The sequence below is a fragment of the Numida meleagris genome, chromosome 1 (assembly GCF_002078875.1).
Source record: "Numida meleagris isolate 19003 breed g44 Domestic line chromosome 1, NumMel1.0, whole genome shotgun sequence".
NCBI classification, from domain to species: domain Eukaryota; kingdom Metazoa; phylum Chordata; class Aves; order Galliformes; family Numididae; genus Numida; species Numida meleagris.
In genome coordinates, this window is record NC_034409.1 from 168,902,139 (window position 1) to 168,919,500 (window position 17,362).

Genomic DNA, 17,362 nt, shown 5'->3' on the forward strand with positions numbered 1-17,362 from the left:
ACTGCCAGGTGCACCCAGCCTCTTATTTGTGTAGTGATTTGTTTCCCGTCTTATAAAGAAGATCTGACACAAAGGAGGTAAAATTAAATGATTTAGCACACATCTAAATATTCTCTCTTGGCTGTCCTTGTAAAAAAAAAAATTAACAGAAAGATCTTTGACAGCTACACCTGCTTTTGGGCAGCTGCTGTCATGACAGCTGAGAATGCAATCTGATAAAAATGCCACTTCTACAAAATAATCACGGCCCATTGGATGATTCCCAGAAAGATCTTGCGAAAAGGCTTGCTTAGCTCAAACACATCTGTTTTGGACAGTGTGAGGACTGGAGAAAGCAAAGCATGCTGTGAATGTTAAGCCAAGCGTGATTACAGGTAGAATGGCTCAAGAGCTCTGTTGTTTTTGCTGAAATGATATGAGGAAAATGTGCAGCATGTACCTGTGGTGCGAATTGATCAGGTGACATGAACTCACTCTTCCTTGTCTTTTGAAGGGGCGAAAAACAAAAGAAAATGACAAGGGATTAGCACAACTGTCAGTTTACTTTCTCCTGCTGGAACCATGATAGACCCTGGTTGATTGTTGTTTTAATTAATCAGAAGCAATCAGCTTGTAAATGCCGTGATTAACACAGCTTCTGTTTAACCCCATGTTGAGGTTTCCAAGCAGTGCATGTAGCAGTTCTGTGGAGTTGAAGGGGATTTTAAAAGCTTTCTGATAGCAGCTCCAGAAGCTGAGGCTGGCATCTGGTGCTGAGACACCCCAACTACTTCCAGCACACTGAGCAGCTGGAAAACCACAAAGCAGAATGCTGCAGTACAAGACCAGATGATTTCCTACTGTTCTCAGGATAAAAACTGTTGTTTTTTTAAATCTGAGATTCCTCAGTGGCAACTTGACTTCTAGCCTGTGTTTAAGCTAATGGAAGTTGCTTATGTAAACTTCTCTCTCTTCTCTCTGTAGGTTTGTTGATTGGCTCTGGTTGTGCTCTCTATCCTCTTGGATGGGACAGTGAAGAAGTCAGACAAACCTGTGGCAACCTTTCCAACCAGTTTGAATTGGGTAAGTTGCCATCAGAGTGTTTCAGTTGTGTTATATTCTTCTATCTGTTGTCCATGAAAGCAAATGAAGATCCGAGTGCAGGTTTGGAGGAGCAACCCAGTTGTGTGGTAGGGTATTCATACTGTGTGTTTCCAATGCAGTGCTAAGGCAGAGGACTTCAGATTGGTTTCCTGAAAATATTTTCCAGCAGAACATTATAAAATATAATGAAGAAATGTACGTATATTTACATTTAAAGCATCAGAGGTAGTAGTCTTGCAATATGTGAGTGAACACTCCTTGAGATCTTGGCAGGGTAGGCAAGGACATCATGTCACAGGTTGGTTTAATCTACAATGAGAGCAGTTAGCAGTCTTTGAAGTCTGGCACGCTTATGGCCTTCTAATCAAAGCCTGGGAATATGGTTTTGGTTATACACAACCTTGGGAAGATGGTAAACAACACTTGTTCACTGTGACTGCCTTTTCACAAACAAGCAACTGGTCTTCCTGGTGATGTCTATGCTGACACTGAATGAGAGCCAAAAATGTTTTGAATGCTCACAACCACACACTATGAAGCAAGCTACCTCTAGAGAAATTGTCGGGGTGATAGAGAACAGGGGCCCAGCAGAAAGCTAGTGTGGATGATCAGGATCTGATGTTTGAATGCAGGTCCTTGTTAAGCTAGAAGGATGGATGCAGCTGCTCCTCTCCTGCTCTGCAAGTTCTCTCTGGTCCTGTGTTACTTGAGAAGGAAGGGGATCTCCAGTCTTCCTGCAGAAGCAGGAGAGACTGAGCATCTCAGGTCTCTGCACACTGAGCTCCAGCTTCCAGGAAGGCATTCACACAGCTCCCCATTTCCAGACACTGTGAGCTAAGCCTTATGGCTGCTGTTAGAAACCCTTTCCATAGCTGTGTGTGTGTGGCTCATAGAAGCCTGGCAGTAACCCCAGTGCAAAGAACAGTGGACAAAACCTATCTCAGAGATGTTTCTTCCACCTAGTGGATTGTGTCTTGGCCCGTGGCAATGGCATCGGAGCCAGATGTTCTTGCAAGGTCCCTTGCAACCCAAACCATTCTATGATTCTATGATTTGCAAATTAGTTGAGACCTAAAGTTAAAAAGTTGTACAAAAAAGCATCAGATCATCAGCACTGTTGCCTTGGAAGAGATGTTCCAGGTCATCCTCTCTTACACCATTCCTGTGGTGTACTGAAGTGCATTTTCACTGGTATGGGACCAGAAATTCTCTTTACCAACATTGGCACCTACCTCTGCCACTGCCACTGATGATATTACCAGCAGCCACTAACAGTGTCACCCAGAGGATGTGTAATGTGCCCTAGAAGCTTTACCTTGTTATTCTGAACTTTAATATCCTTCTGTGCTATTAATATTAAATTTTCTTTCAGTGAAGTATAAGAAGTTCCTGCAATCATTTTTTTGCACATAATACTTGCAAAATATGAATGTGATAGCTATGAGAACACAAACATATAGTTAACTAGCAGAAAAATAATATCCCAGAAATTCCTAGATCCATGGAAGGGTTTCTCAGTGGATACAGTAGAAAGACCAGAAAGATAGCAGCTGTTGCAAGGAGTAGTTGGATTTGTCATTGGCCAGCCCATTTGGCCTCTCATGGGTGCACACTGATGCCAAGCATGAACCAGCATGAAAGGTTGCTCCTACAATGCCTACTTGTAGCTCCTGACAGCCTGCCCCTTCGTAGGCTTCAGTCACTGCCCTCCTCAGAGTGCAGGAAAGTGTTACTGTTCCTGGTTATTTTTCGGAAAATCTACTTAGGCAGCTTCAAACTGATGTGGCACTGAGGGACATTGTGCAAATGGGATGATGGCTGGACTACATGATCTTAGTGGTCTTTTCCAACCTTTATGATTCCATGATTCTATGAAACTGTGACCTTAAATACAGTCAAGCTTACAGTCAGAGCAATCTTCAAGACCACCTTGAACATCTGATTCTTGACTCATTCATTTATTTTCATAAATTGAGCCATTTTTCCATTTAAGACAGTGAAGGAATCCACATGAAGGATTTCAGCTTTTTCTCCTGGTACACATGAGGACCATGAGCAGGGGACATACTATATTAACTGTGAAGATGTGTAATCTTACTGTATTTTTTGGACCTGTGCAGGGCATGTGTTTTGCGTGCCTAGACTTGATGGCAGTGCTGGTCTTGCTGATCTTCAGGAATCTTGTGTTAACACATTAATTAACAGATTATAATGAGAGCTGAAACTTGATGTAGTAATTTTCACCAGGCAGCTCTGCCACTAAAGCATTTCTTTTCCATATAGACTGGCAGTGAATTTAAATGTGTGTCTTGGATTTTTTTTAAGTTAATGTCAGTGCCTGGTTGATGCTGTTACCAAAGTCATTTGTAAGGCAGAGGTACTGTCCAAGGGCTGTTTAATGGCCATGCTGCTCATCTCATTTGATATATATATCTTCATTGGTGATAACCCAAACCCTCTAGTCTTTTCTGCATCATTAGACTAGTTTACTCATTATAGCCCACAGAACAAAAATGATGTTTCAAAGACTTAATCTCACCCAGTCTCAAGACAAATTTTAGTAATTATTGCTTTCATTTGAATATTTAATTTGATTAAGCTGCAGTGATATGCTTTCTATTCCTGAATCTGTGAAACGAGTTGCCTCAAGTACCACACATACACACACTGCATTCAAAATCTGCCCCTAGGAAAGCTGAGCTGCTATAAACCTAGGCTAGTTTGCTGGTGGGGTAAGTGGTGGCAATGGGAATGCTTGTCCTGTTCCTCCTGCTGCTGTGTGTGCTAGCAAGGATGGCAACGGGAGCCTCAGTGCATGTGGTTACTGTCAAAAGTAGAGGATGTTCAAAGGGATGCTGATCAGGATAAACCATGGAGAACATGTGCGTTAGTAAAGGAGGCTTAAAGCTCACCAGGTTTGACCATAGAGCCAGCAAAGGTAGGTGTTCAGCAACAAGTAAGATTTTCTGGGGACCTGCAAAATGGAAAGAACCTTGATATTGGAAGTAGAAAAAATAAACCAGGAGCTGCGTTTAGGTCATACGAGGATGAAAAGGACAAGAGGAAGGTGCAGAGAAGGGACTGCAAGAACTCACTTGAGATGCAGGGGAATTGTGCTACCTAAAATGTAATGCTAACCAGAAATGTTTCAAAATTAGCTATTAAATGAAAATGGCTTAACAGAACAAGACAGAAAAGCTCTGTTATGTGCTCATAACTAGATAGAAGAAATAAATAACGATGCTAAAAAACAATAAAAAGCCTAATCCTTAGTGGGTGTGCTAGATAAGAAGTGCTTCTCCGTGTCTTCAGGCACTCTGAAAAGGTTTTATACTAATAGGCTTTCTAAATAGTGGTGGGATAGCCCAGATTGTGAAGAGGGGACCCCCTTCCTCTGTACCCATCAAACACACACATTTTTGTGTCTATTCCACGGAAATGCTTTAAAAGGCTGCTGGAGAAATAACCATGATTTTCATTTACCTGTAAGTAGATTAGGGTATTCTCTTCTAGAAATCCTAAGCTGACATTGTGACATGCCCAGCAGTTTGCTGCTCTCTTTAACACTGCGTATTTATTTTTTTTAAGTGAACTACGTCCAAATGGTTTACTTAAACAAATGTGCATTTAATTGGTCTAATTTTTTTGATCAAGTAAAAGTGTTTGTACAGTTTGATCTCTACAAAGGGGAGTCGTTCTTCAATTGAAGATACCCTGCCAAGGACAGCCTCATTTGTTGATTAAATTGCATTCAATAGATGAACTGTTTTGCTAATGAGGAGAGGAGTAACGTCTGTAAATAGATGGACTGGCACACCTGTATGAGGACCTGCTGTCTGCTCATCTCTAGCAATCTGTTTTTGCCATGATGAAAAGAACACAGTGTTAAACTAGGACTTTGACCAGTGATCCCTGGTAAACCTTGTTACAGCAAGGTTGTTGTGGTATTTCCAGATCTCTGTTACGATTCCCAACTCCGTGCCATCTGGTGGGACCTGTATGGAGGCACTGGGGCCCCGTTCCATACTGTGGCATCCCAGCTAAGATGGAGCTGAGTTCCCACCGAAACATCAGGCTATGAAGCAGAGAATTCTTCTGCTGCTGTTTTTAGTTTAGGAAACTCCTAGAAGGATGGCAATATTAATAAATAAGGGTATTAGGAAAAAGGTAGTTTTGTTTTAAACCCGTATAATTGTTTGTTAAGTGACTGATGAAAGTCTATGATCTAATTATCATTGCCTTAGGTAGAGACTGGAGTTATAAATTACCAGTGCATATGCTAACTTGACTGCCTTTCTCTTTTACCAAATGTCGGAGAAAGGATCACAGTCACAATCTCTTGTCACCATGCAAGCTGTTACTGTTATGCTGCATTATTTACATCCCAGAGTCACTCATGAGCCCATTCAGGACAGCACTGCTGTGGCACATCAGGCTCAGAAGTACACAGCCACTGACCCAGGGATGTGAATGTGAGTCGGATCTGCACAATCCTGTGGTCTGCAAAAGGAACTTGCGGGCAGTTTCCTCAAAGCAAGTACCTTTATAGCTGTATCACATAGCACACATTCAATTTTGCTGAGCTTGAGATAGTAATACCCTGTTTTGTTTTCATTTCATTTTGCCACACAAGAATAACAGCTCAAAAAATACTTCTTTTTAAGCAGGAAATTCATTAAAGTGAGGGAACCAACATTAAAGTGAGAGTCTGCATTTAAAGTGAAGACTGCACCAGATATATGCAAAAGCATCTACATTTTGCAAAACTCCAACTTTGATAAGAAGCCTTCTGAACTTGCATGATTTTTAAAAAGACAATGTTGGTGTATTTTTGTGGGTTTGAATGTCTAAACTCAACCAGAGACAACAGTTCAGGTCATCAGTTTCCTTAGATGCTCATGCAAAGGCTGCTCAGTTGTTGCATGCTCATCTTTGTTGTGATGGGTGTGGAGCCAGCTAAATCCCACAGAAAGTGTTGGAGAGGACAGGACATGTTCAGCTTAATTCACAAAATCAAGCCGTGGTTGGCATCTGGTAAAATAGCAACCTATGAGCAATACCTAAATGCCTGAACAGCAAAATGCTTATCTAGAGTGAGATTCACTTGTTTAAACGTTGATGACTCATGCCATTTTAGGTGCCTTAGGAAATTTCATCTTACCTCCAGCTGCCACTCCTGTACCACCAGAGGTATGAAATGATATTAACCTGAAAGAATGAAGACACTGCATTTAAGAGAAACCTCAAATTTTAAGTTGAACTGTGTGTGGGGGGAAAAAAAAAAACAGTCTTCCCTTGAGGAAATTCGGTGTGCTTGGCAGCCAGGGCTCAGCCTGAATTTTTGATATCCTACCTCTTTTTATGAGGTAACATTTTATGTTGTATATGTCCTGCCATAGACCTGTTTTATTTTCTGCTGGACAATCATTTGTGCTAAGGAAGATCCTGCAAAGAAGGCTTGGTGTTTGCTGAGTGAAGTACCTTCAGGGCTTATCTTTGAGTTTTGTGATGCTTTTCTTTGCTAATAAAGGTGGTGAAAATCACAGATCTGACAGTAAGGGCTCGCAGGACTCAGGTGTGGCTGTAGGCACGCCGTGCCCTGCCTACCCACCCGGCAGCTGCTGCCACAGCCTGCCTGACGTGCCTTCTGAGTTTGTTTGAGTTCACGCCATCCTTCTGAGGCTGGGAACATCCCCTTCCCTCTTTCTTCTTCAAAGTCCCACTAGATCGTCTCCCGTTGTTTCATGTCGTCCAGCTGTCACGCTCCGTTGCTGATCATCATGCATAGGGATATCTGATGCAGCAGCAGCCAAAGCAGCCCAAGCAGATGGCTGCAAACCACACCTTTGTTTGCCCTCCAATGTTTTGAGCTGCTGGGAAAGGGCTCCCCTGGCTAACATGTCTGCCTGGAGAGCAAATTCACAGGCTGGCTCCCATCCTGAGCTTATCAAACTGCTGAATTGTCCTCCGAAGATCTCAGAAGCTTCTCTGCAGAGGGATATTTGTTTGCAAAGATTATTATTATTAAGGTTTCCTTCTGCCATTTTTAAAGGACTCGAAATATCTTAAAGACAACTGTTGACTTGATAATTGCTTTTGCTGTAGAAATATCAGAGTAAATGATCGTTAAAAGGAAACAGTGCAGTTACTAAAACAACAACATAAAAAAAAAAAAAACCCTCACAGAAAGCAGTGAACATTAAAACAAGCTTTGTCAACTAGTTAATTGGCCTTAGGTGGCATCATCTCAGCATCTGGCTGAGCGTTGACGTGCAGTGCCAAAGCTATCAAGGAAAGTGATTTGAGGAGAGGACAATTTATTAGAATCCTATTAAAGGCAAAGGCTTTATAGCTCTATTTTTATGAGCAATCTTTCTGAGAAAGCTGGTTGCTTTGTTCACAGATTCCCTCGCGCAGCTCAGAGGTTTTATCGAGGCCGAGCACAGTTTTTATAAGCATGCCCGAGCTGCAGCTGCTGAGCTCTCAGATAAATGAATGAGTCAGCCTTTGTGCTAGTAAAGAAAGCTGTTTCATCAAGAAACATTTCCTCTTTGGTGCTACCTGGATATCTTCCATTCTTATTTCTCTGTAAGACTTCTGTGACTATATCAAGGACCACAAATATCCTGTCTAACCTACCTTTGTAGCTAGAGCTTGCGAGAACCTTCTGGAGGCAAGCAGGAATGGCCAGAAGGGGACTCAGACCACCTGGGAGCAAGTGCCTGCTGTTCCTTATTACTAGAAAAGGGCAACTAAACTTGCTGTTTGGGATCCCTTCACAACTAAAGGGATTAAAAGTAGGTGCTAGTAGGTCAGGGTCCATCCAGTGTACTGGATGACTACCTTAAGATGAAATGCGTCGCTCTTTATAGGTGACTTTTTTTCCCCATTTTCTCCAGAGGCAGTCTGAGGAAATAATCCAGTGTGGATTTCTGCATTGTGGATGTCCAAGGAGAGGTGAAATTAATTTCATTTCATGCAGTAAGCGAGCTTTCTGCTGACTTCTTCCAACGGTCTGGGAGAGATCCGGTTTAGCGGTACATGAGCTATTTCCTCTTGGGATTTTGAGCATTGTAATTGTCACAAGGTAATTCATAGAATCATAGAGTCATTAAGGTTGGAAAAGACTTCTGAGATCATCCAGTCCAGCCATCCACCTGTTCCTCCTTTGCTGTTTCACAATAAATCCATGCAGCAACTTTATGATTTGATTAAACAAAATTATGCAACCTTTCAAAGAAAGGGCGATTTTGTCATGAGAGTGTCTGCAAACAGCAGAACTAAACAAGGTAAAAGTTGTTGCTTCTTTTGCCAATTTTTACACTTCTGAACTTTATGAGGTTGCCCAGAGAAGCTGTGGGTGCCCCATCCCTGGAGGCGCTCAAGGCCAGGTTGGATGGGGCCCTCAGCAGACTGAGCTGGTGGGGGGCACTGCCCATGGCAGGGGGTTGGTGATGGGCTTTGATGTCCCTTCCAACCCAAACCATTCTATGACTCTATGACAAACCAAAACACTCATGTAATTGATTTGACCAATTATAATTAAGCAAAATAGCTTGATCTCTACATGTGTAAGAAATAATAGATTTTTGAAGAGACCTTCGGAAAGTCCTATCCATACAGTAGACAGAAAGAATCCACCTTCACCAAATTGATCGTTGCGTATTATGCTATTTGTTCAGCTGCAGTTTTACCTTACATAGCGTACTTTCTTTGTTTCACATAACTACTTTAATCCTTTCTGGATGCATTCCAAGTTTTGACTTCTTTCTCTGCTTTTGTAGGTGATTTCAAATGATGTTTTTACATTATGTAGCTGTCAAGAAAAAAGAAATTCTTCAGCTATTTAATTTGTCTTGGCTTTGTTTCAAAATAATTGTGCCTTCTTATTAATTAGCTGATTTGATTATCTTTTGCATTCATTGGTGGCTTTCATATCTGTAAATCCCTATATATCCATTAACATCACATTCCTTGGTTTCTTCTTTGATTACTTTTTCCAGCACCCCGATTGATTACAGGAATTCACATTCCCCTGTAGTACAGGACTCTCATACGAAGCTGTTAATTAGAGTTCTTGCACAAGTTTTTACAAGTAGCAATTGTATCTTTTATTTTTGAAGGTATATCATTTGTATTCTTCAGTCTGGGTGGATCTGAAACCCTTTTTTCTTCATCTTGGAAAACAGGCTGTACTCAGGATTAACTGTTTAGAGTCTGCCAAATACTGGCAGGCTGCAAGCTCAAGATAGCCTTAACATTAACAGTAAATAAGGTGCAAATATTTAAGATACAAAGTCTTGCAATTAACAAATTTGCATCCAAGACGCTTTCATAATCTGGATAGTTTCCATAAGTGCCAATTATTGTTATTTTAGACAAGCATCATATGTTATTTTCAGGACCTTGATAACTATGTGTTTTTTATAAGACATCAGAAGTACAAATCCTGGTAAAATTCAGTTTTAGCAACTGGATCCTGGCACAGCTCCACAGGAGATCAAGTATCCACAGAGTTCCTGTTGCCAAAGTTCACTCACTCCCAAATTTGTCTTAATCTTTATTTGCCTTACATACTGGAGCAGGGGAGGGGAACAGAGGTCACATTTCATGTCCTTGAGGATTATGGTAGAAATCAGGAAAAGGCATGGAAGTTTTTTTGAATAAGCCCTTCCATCACTGCAACACTAACCTTTCAGATTCTTTGATGTCTTTCGATTTAGCAAATGTTGTTTTATATTCTATGGGATATCTTTCTGCTGAGTCTTACTTTGATCCTGTCCTCATTCACCTTGCTTTTGTCCTTTATCCTCAGGGACTGCAATGTCTTTCACTCCTTCTAAAAAGGAGAGAATCATGATATTGCTACTCGTCCCTCTTTTTGTTTGCTTGGAAAGTGGCCATCCAGCCCTATAGCTGCAAGATCTGTGATTCTCTGATTTCACAGTTAATCTTGGCACTCTCTTACTGCCTATCTCATATGTGAAAACACAGTTCATAATGCCTGGCTACAGTTTTACCGGAGGTGACTTGGACAGTTTTGCTTCACTGAGCCACCATTAGTTATGCTCTCCTTTCCTAAATAAATAAATAAAATCCAGAATTAATAAAAAAAGAAAGCCGCGGTTCACATTTTCTCCTCCATACTGATCTGTTAGGTAAAGACTGGTTAGTAAAGAGCAGCACCACTTCTGTGCAGAGAAGGGAGCTGCTGTGGTGCATATCATCTGTATCAGCCAGAAGAGCACTTCAGTTGGTGGGGAGTTTACTTTGGCATGAAACAAGATCCAGCCCATCTTATGCTCAAGAACATGTACGCATTCTTGCATGCATCTCCACACACCTCAGCGGACTGGCACACTTTTACACGTATATATTTCAGTGCACTCTTGAGGAAAATGACGCCTTTTCTGTGAATGTGAAAATTTACAAAATTCCACTTATTGATTTTAATTCTATCACGTGATTAGGTAGCACTGGAAATAAAATCATAGAATCATAGCATCAGCAAGGTTGGAAAAGAACTACAAGATCATCCAGTCCAACCATCCACCTACCACCAATATAACCCCACTAAACAATGCCTGTCAACACAACGTGTAAACGTTCCTTGAACACCTCCAGGGTTGGTGACTCCACCACCTCCCTGGGCAGCCCATTCCAGCGCCTGACCACTCTTTCAGAAAAGTAGTATTTCCTAACATCCAGCCTGAATCTCCCCTGGTGCAACTTGAAAACGTTCTTCATTCTAGAGATTTGACATTAATAACAAGAATGGAAAACTGCAGTACAACAGTTCTGATGTCTAATGTGCTGGGCTCTGTGAAGGCAAATTGCCCTTCTTGAGGGTCATATTCAAGCCCAGTTCTGTAGAGCCCTTAACCATTTGTTTTCCTCCAAATACATGGCTAGTCAAACTGATGTCAGTATAATAAAGGTTGAACATGAGAAAGGATTCTTCTACAACACTTGTTATTACAATATTTGTAAAAATCAGTAATTAATAATTGTAACTAATTAATAAGTAATAGTAATTGATTTGTAAAAAATATAATGCTAGAAAGCAAAGTCTATCTTCACTATGATAAAGCATTTTGATAGGTGTATCTCTTTCCATTTGGTGCTATATTTTTTACTCATCAACCCTACTTTTTATAAAGCTTCATGTTTTATAAATTGATAGTTTAATATCAAAGTGAAACAAAAAAACCTGCAGTTTAAAATGCAGTTAAATCGCCCAATTATTGGCAACCAATAATTTTTCTTTAGGGTGCAGTGGATTAAAATAGCAAATACATGTAGTAAAATGAGAACGCTAACACAGAAACATTTACATTGTATTTTTTTCCATGTACAATAAAGGTGCCATAATTTCAGTTTTACATGTAGCGATGCAGTTTAGGCAATCATTCATTTCAACAAGTACTTTTAAAATAAATTCTCTCTGGCCTTATAGCTATACTTATCTATGAACTTTGGACTTACCTCTACTTAAAATGGCTAAGTTCTATGCCCTCAGACACCTTCCCTGCTGCAGGCTCTTCTTCTGCGCTTGAAATAGCTTGAAATGCTGTTCTGCTCAGCATCATCCAAGTACAGATCAAGCTGTTTTGTCTGAGGCCTCCCATTGCTCCTGGCACAGGCTGGAAATAATGGCCAGGTTTACTGCTTTGTTATTATTGCTCAAAGGTCAGGCTCCTTGCTCTTTCATCCATTGTCCTGCACTCTCCCGTTCTTATATTTGTTCATCTTGACCCAGCTCACGCTTGTGAACTACATTGCATTTGTTAGATTAAGGGACTGCCTGCCATGCCTTAGAGCAGTAAGTAGGACAGTGATCCTTAGGGTAAATGGAGCATGGTATGGAGAAATAGATGCTATTCTCCTCATCCAAGACTGAATGTGCGTGGTGTATTTGTTGGGCACATCTCTGACGCTAATTTAACAGTTCTTCTTAATATGTATCAGGTGCACTCTTCCCCTCTCCCATGACCAATGCACAGAAGTTTAAATTGCACCATGCAAAGGTCAAATTTACCTCATTTTATTCCATGTAGATCACTGCTTTGGGCAGTGCAAGCAGGCAAATCTTTAAACTATTTTTAAAGTAGTATTTAAAGGTTTAGTTTCTCTACTTGGAAGCATCACAATGATAAAGTTCTAAGTTTTGAAGCTGCCATTACAATTCTGTAGTAGTTTTAGGAATACTTAGCAGTTCAAAAGACCTATCAGATGGAGTCCATCACCTTCAGCTGTAGTATAAACACGATCATTTTCAAAGCAATCCAAAAATGGATCTAGACATACGATGTGTTCTTAATTCTGGTTTTGAAAATCCCAGCAGAGCCACAGACGTGTGTCCAGGTAAAGGAGTTGTCCAGAGATAGGTCTGTCCTATCCAGGGACTGCTGTGCAGTCAGGCAAGGATCATTGCCAGGGTCACTGCCAAGCATTTGGCAGCTCTCCATGATTTCTGATGGTCTTCTATGTTGCAAGTCAGATTCTCTGTGTGGTCTTTTGTCAGGGAGCCAAGAACTGTTTCAATCTACAGAATACATCAACATTACAAAACCAGATAAGTATCTCTCTCTACTGCAGTACATTAAAGAGTGATAATACTGAGCCCAAACCAAGGCCTCAGCTCCTAAAATTCTCTGGTCATGGCAGTTATCTTTGTTTCACTGGGCCTTTTATATTATTGAAAAGACATTGAGCATTATGAAGAAAAAAATGAAACAAGTAGTATGCTGCATGCTGTGGTGTCATCCTGAGGTCTGCAGTGTGGCCATGAGTGTAAGTGTTGCCTCCCACTCACATCTCGTTACAAGACTGGCCTGCCACTATCCTGCAGACAGCTGATGGACGTGCTGTTTGCCTTCAGGCATGCTAATGCTTTTGACATGTTGAGATGTACATACATCTTGTGTGTCTTGTGCCTAAGGCAGGATTAGCAGTCTTGATAACTGTCCAGCCCACCAGCCTGGCCCACAAGAACACCATTAGGACAGAGTATAGATGTGCCACCTGTTTCAGCTCTTTCTAGGTGGAAACTCTGTTGTTACCTTTTGTTCTCTGGAGGGAGGAATGGTTTCCAGCAGGTGGGACGGAGGTGTAATATTACTGAGAGCGCTCACTGTTCAGATCAGAGATGATGCTTCAGTAGGAGAGGGAGAACTTCAGTTGTAATGAATCCCAAGCAGTCAAAATCAAGATGACCACCATGATGATGCCAAAGTGACAATGACTTTTAAGATTGGTTGAAATCCTGAGGAGTAGAATCATACACTCATCAAGGTTGGAAAAGACCTCCAAGATCATCCAGTCCAACCATCACTTATCGCCAATATTTCTCACTGGACCATGTCCCTCAGTACAACATCAAAATGTTTCTTGAACACCTCCAGGGATTGTGACTCCACTACCTCTCTGGGCAGCCCATTCCAGCTCCTAACCACTCTTTTGTAGAAGAAATTTTTCCTGACATCCAACCACAATCTCCCCTGGTGCACCTTAAGCCCATTCTCTCTCGTCCTATCACTAGTTATGCAGGAGAAGAGGCTGACTCCCACCTTGCCACAACCTCCCTTCAGGTAGTTATAGAGAGTGATGAGGTTTCCCCTGAGCCTCCTCTTCTCCAGATTGAACAATCCCAGCTCCTTCAGCTGCTCCTCATAAGATTTGTGCTCCAAAGCCCTCACCAGCTTCATTGCCCTTCTCTGGACATGCTTCAGAGCCTCAGTGTCTTTCTTGTAGTGAGGAGCCCAAAACTGAACACAGTTCTCGAGGTGCGGCTTCACCAGTGCTGAGTACAGAGGGATGATCACCTTCCTGCTCCTGCTGGCAACACTGTTTCTGATACAAGCCAGGATGCCATTGGCCTTCTTGGCCACCAAGGCAGTAATAGCAGTCATTTCCTTATTTTCTGAGAGCTCTCTAAGGAGGTTTAGTCCCTTCGGTAGCTGTTGGTTTTGATCACTTCACCCACTACAGGCATAGTGTTGCCTGGAAGGGCAGCAATCACTTTATGGTTCACTGTGGGATTCCTCTGTGCCATTTTTTGTAGATGAGTTTGATTATATAATGATACTGAGGCCTTTAAAAGCATTGAAGGCCATATTATGACACTACTAAAACACACTGGACTAAATATCCATGAAGTTTTAAGAAATGAGTGGAGACACTTGGTGGGAATAGGAAGTCTCTCTCCTTTTGTATATTAATTAAATGTGATATTCACTGGCAGTCTGATCTTACTGTGAATTAAGGATGTGACCTTATGGTTTTTCGCTTGTGGTGGCAACCTGTGAAAATACTGGGATCCACTGGGATCTTTACTTCCACTACACCAGCACACAACTGTTGTCCTGTTATTATTAGTCCTGTACTGTTATGTCGCTGTCATGCTGCTGTGTTGCCCATCAGTTCTCTGTGCACACTGCTTGCTGACCCTACTGGCAGAGTAGGTAAGAGGTAAGATTTGTGGACTCCACCTGTGCAATTTGTTCTCCAACATCATGCTCCTTTGGTCCATGGTGCCTCTTTTTCTCCTCTTGAAAACCCAGTGTCCTGGCCTGTCACTCCAAATCCTGCTCTCCAAGATGGAGACATCTGCCAGATGGTCTCATTACATGAGATCATGGAGCTGGTATGACTGTGCTGCTTCAGGTGCTGCCCCGAATTGGTCCTACTGGAAACCGCAGTCCTGAAAATATGCTTAGATATGTGGGAGCTCATTTGTTTGGTCAGTAAATGCATACTGCTGGAGCAGAGATTTAGGGAGACAAAACAGCTTTTAAATAGTTCTGCAGTCTGCCTTCCTCAAAGTTTTTGCTGCACGGGTAAAGCAGTAAGTGGTACCACAGGCTCTCTTTGGGCTGACGTGTTTGCAGCCAGCAGCCTCTGCCTTTCCTATCATTTCTTGCTCTGTTTCCCTTGCAGGAACCTGCGAAATCGGCTGGGCTTACTACTGCACAGGTGGGGGTGCGGCGGCAGCCATGCTGGTGTGCACCTGGCTGGCCTGCTTCTCAGGCAAGAAGCAGAAGCAGTACCCCTACTGAGCGGCCCTGGGCACAGGCTGCCACCAGGAGCACGAGGGGCCTGCAGGCATCTTCTGGACCACAACAACAACAAAAAGGAAAATTTTAAGTGCTTTCATTCTGAAACTCTGCAGGGTGGGGTGGTGAATGGCAGTGGGAGCCCTGGGAAAGGAGGTGAACCATGGACCAAGGCCACCTCACCAGGCAGGCTGGGAAAGAGCCTCCTCACCAGAACCTGCCTGTGGCCCACTCCACAGAAATATAACCACCTAAATAAGGAAAACTCCACTTTGGCAAATTGCGACATTCTGCGTGCAGCAGTTAATGGAGGGATTAGTGAGGAGAAGGTGGTGCTGGGGGTTGGTGTAGTGCCCCTGCAATGCAGTGTTCCTGAAAGCACACACACACAGACGTTGACCATGGCACAAAATGAGTAGAGAGGAAACCTTTTTGGTGCGATTCTTCTTTCTTTTTTTTTTTTAACTTCTTTTTGGTGGTTTAAAATTCAGTGTTACAACACTTTTTAATCTATACGTTAAACCTAATAAAAGGACCAATAAGCCACTTTATCAGTATTTTGTATATTCTCTGCACATTTCTCTTCCTCAAACATTTAGCCACTGCTTATTCATCCCTATAGATCTTTTATTAAGGCTCTGTGTTTTCAGCATTATTACAAAAAAGCAGCATAATAACTTGGCACATGTAGCCGTTGCCTATAGTACTTTTATGAAGTGCAGTAAATGGACATTTTTCTGTCCAAAGAAAATTCCACTTAAGGTACTGTAGAACTCTGTTGGTTATGCTAGACTGACAGGGAACTTATTACAGACATAGATTTTTGTCGCTGTTATGTTTAGCTCATTGATGTCGTATTGTGCTGTACCATGTTTATTATTTCAATATTCATTTTTGTAAAAAAAAAATTATATATAAATGTGCTATTTTATGTTTGTATTTGAAAAATCTCTGTAAATAAATTTTTCCTTGATCAATACTTGCAATTTGTGGTTGTGTCATGAGATGAAAAAATTCCCTTCCTAGATCCCCGTTTTAAAAATATCTTGGAAATAATCATAGCTTTTAAACCAAGCTGTATCTTTTTTCCTTGCAAAACACACGCATTTAGGATTCATCTGCATAGTCTGAGGATAGATGTCTGCTAGCACTTGAGACATACCAGCATGTCTGACATTCTTGCCTGATCCTATTAGGTGTGGTGCAGGACATCAGAGAGACCTTCCCCATTCTGGCCTGGACACAGCATTTCACACAGTATAGGTATACCTTTATAGTTGACTGAAACAAACCCTTACTATTTTAATAGCCACGCTGACTAAAATGCCTACCAGTGAGGTAGTCCCTCCATGAGGCACTGGCACTGTATTTAAAGAACTAAAAAAAAAAGACCCTTTATTATCATTAAGAAAAATGATATGAATTTGAGATATGGGAATTTGTAAGGGGTTTTCAGTCATAGCACTGACTGTTGTTACTGCCATTCAAATGTGGTTTTCTGCTCTGTTTTCCCAATATGATAATTCTGTCATTGCCTGTTTAAAAGCTATCGTGTGTGTACTAGCTATGGTTCTGCTGGTTAATAGCATATGTGCTGTTGTAACTCTGAAACTGTGCAGTTGCTCAATACATTGCACTGGGCAGCTTTTCAGAAGTACTAGAAATAGCAATGTCAGTTACAGTGATCAATCCTTATTTTGCTGAACTGGATTTTATCTGATTTGATTATAGGCTAACTACTATTTATGCACTTTGTAATGTTGGGTGGTGAACGTAAAATTGTACTTTACACTTCCCAGATTAGCCCATAATAGCCACATCACATCCAGCTGCACTTCTGGTGAGAACCACACCAACCATGCCATGGAGGCATGGAGCAGCAAGTGGGCTTGTCTCTCTGCAAGCTCTTCTAGCGGCGCACCAGAAATAGTAGGATGCCGAGCACTGCACTCTTCCCTCCTGCTTCCGGGTTTTCTGGGCTCATCCCTTCTCAAGAAACTGTTCAAAAACCTGCCGGTGGAAATCAGTGACACTCCATATACCATCACAGTAGATATGAATTTGCCCCACAGAGTTGTGGATTGATGGTTTATTAAAACCAAGAGAGGTATAAACACAATATTGGCTCTGGTTCCCCTGACTTGAGTTGGATCTTTGGCAAATTTCTCTTGCTGCCTTTCCATGGTGTGCAACTGCATAAAGATGTCTTCTATTCCACTGAACCT

The 17,362-nt window shown here is 41.7% G+C and overlaps 1 protein-coding gene and 1 long non-coding RNA gene across 3 annotated transcripts in view; one reads left to right on the forward strand and one right to left on the reverse strand.

The window, feature by feature from the left end:
- Positions 1 to 16,123, forward strand: part of LHFP (lipoma HMGIC fusion partner) — a 138,600-nt gene extending 122,477 nt beyond the window's left edge. The window contains exons 3-5 of one of the 2 annotated variants that reach the window (XM_021377209.1): positions 964 to 1,062; positions 15,022 to 15,046; positions 15,134 to 16,123. In XM_021377209.1, coding sequence (XP_021232884.1) covers positions 964 to 1,062; positions 15,022 to 15,046; positions 15,134 to 15,140 — 131 coding nt within the window. In that variant the 3' untranslated portion in view covers positions 15,141 to 16,123. Of the gene's footprint in view, positions 1 to 963; positions 1,063 to 15,021 lie in introns of both variants that reach the window. The other variant, XM_021377200.1, reaches the window with a different exon arrangement.
- On the reverse strand, positions 8,739 to 13,555 carry LOC110388202. The gene is made up of 2 exons (XR_002432820.1): positions 11,569 to 13,555; positions 8,739 to 8,899 (listed from the first exon to the last, which is right to left on the reverse strand). It is a non-coding gene; the product is annotated as an uncharacterized LOC110388202 (long non-coding RNA).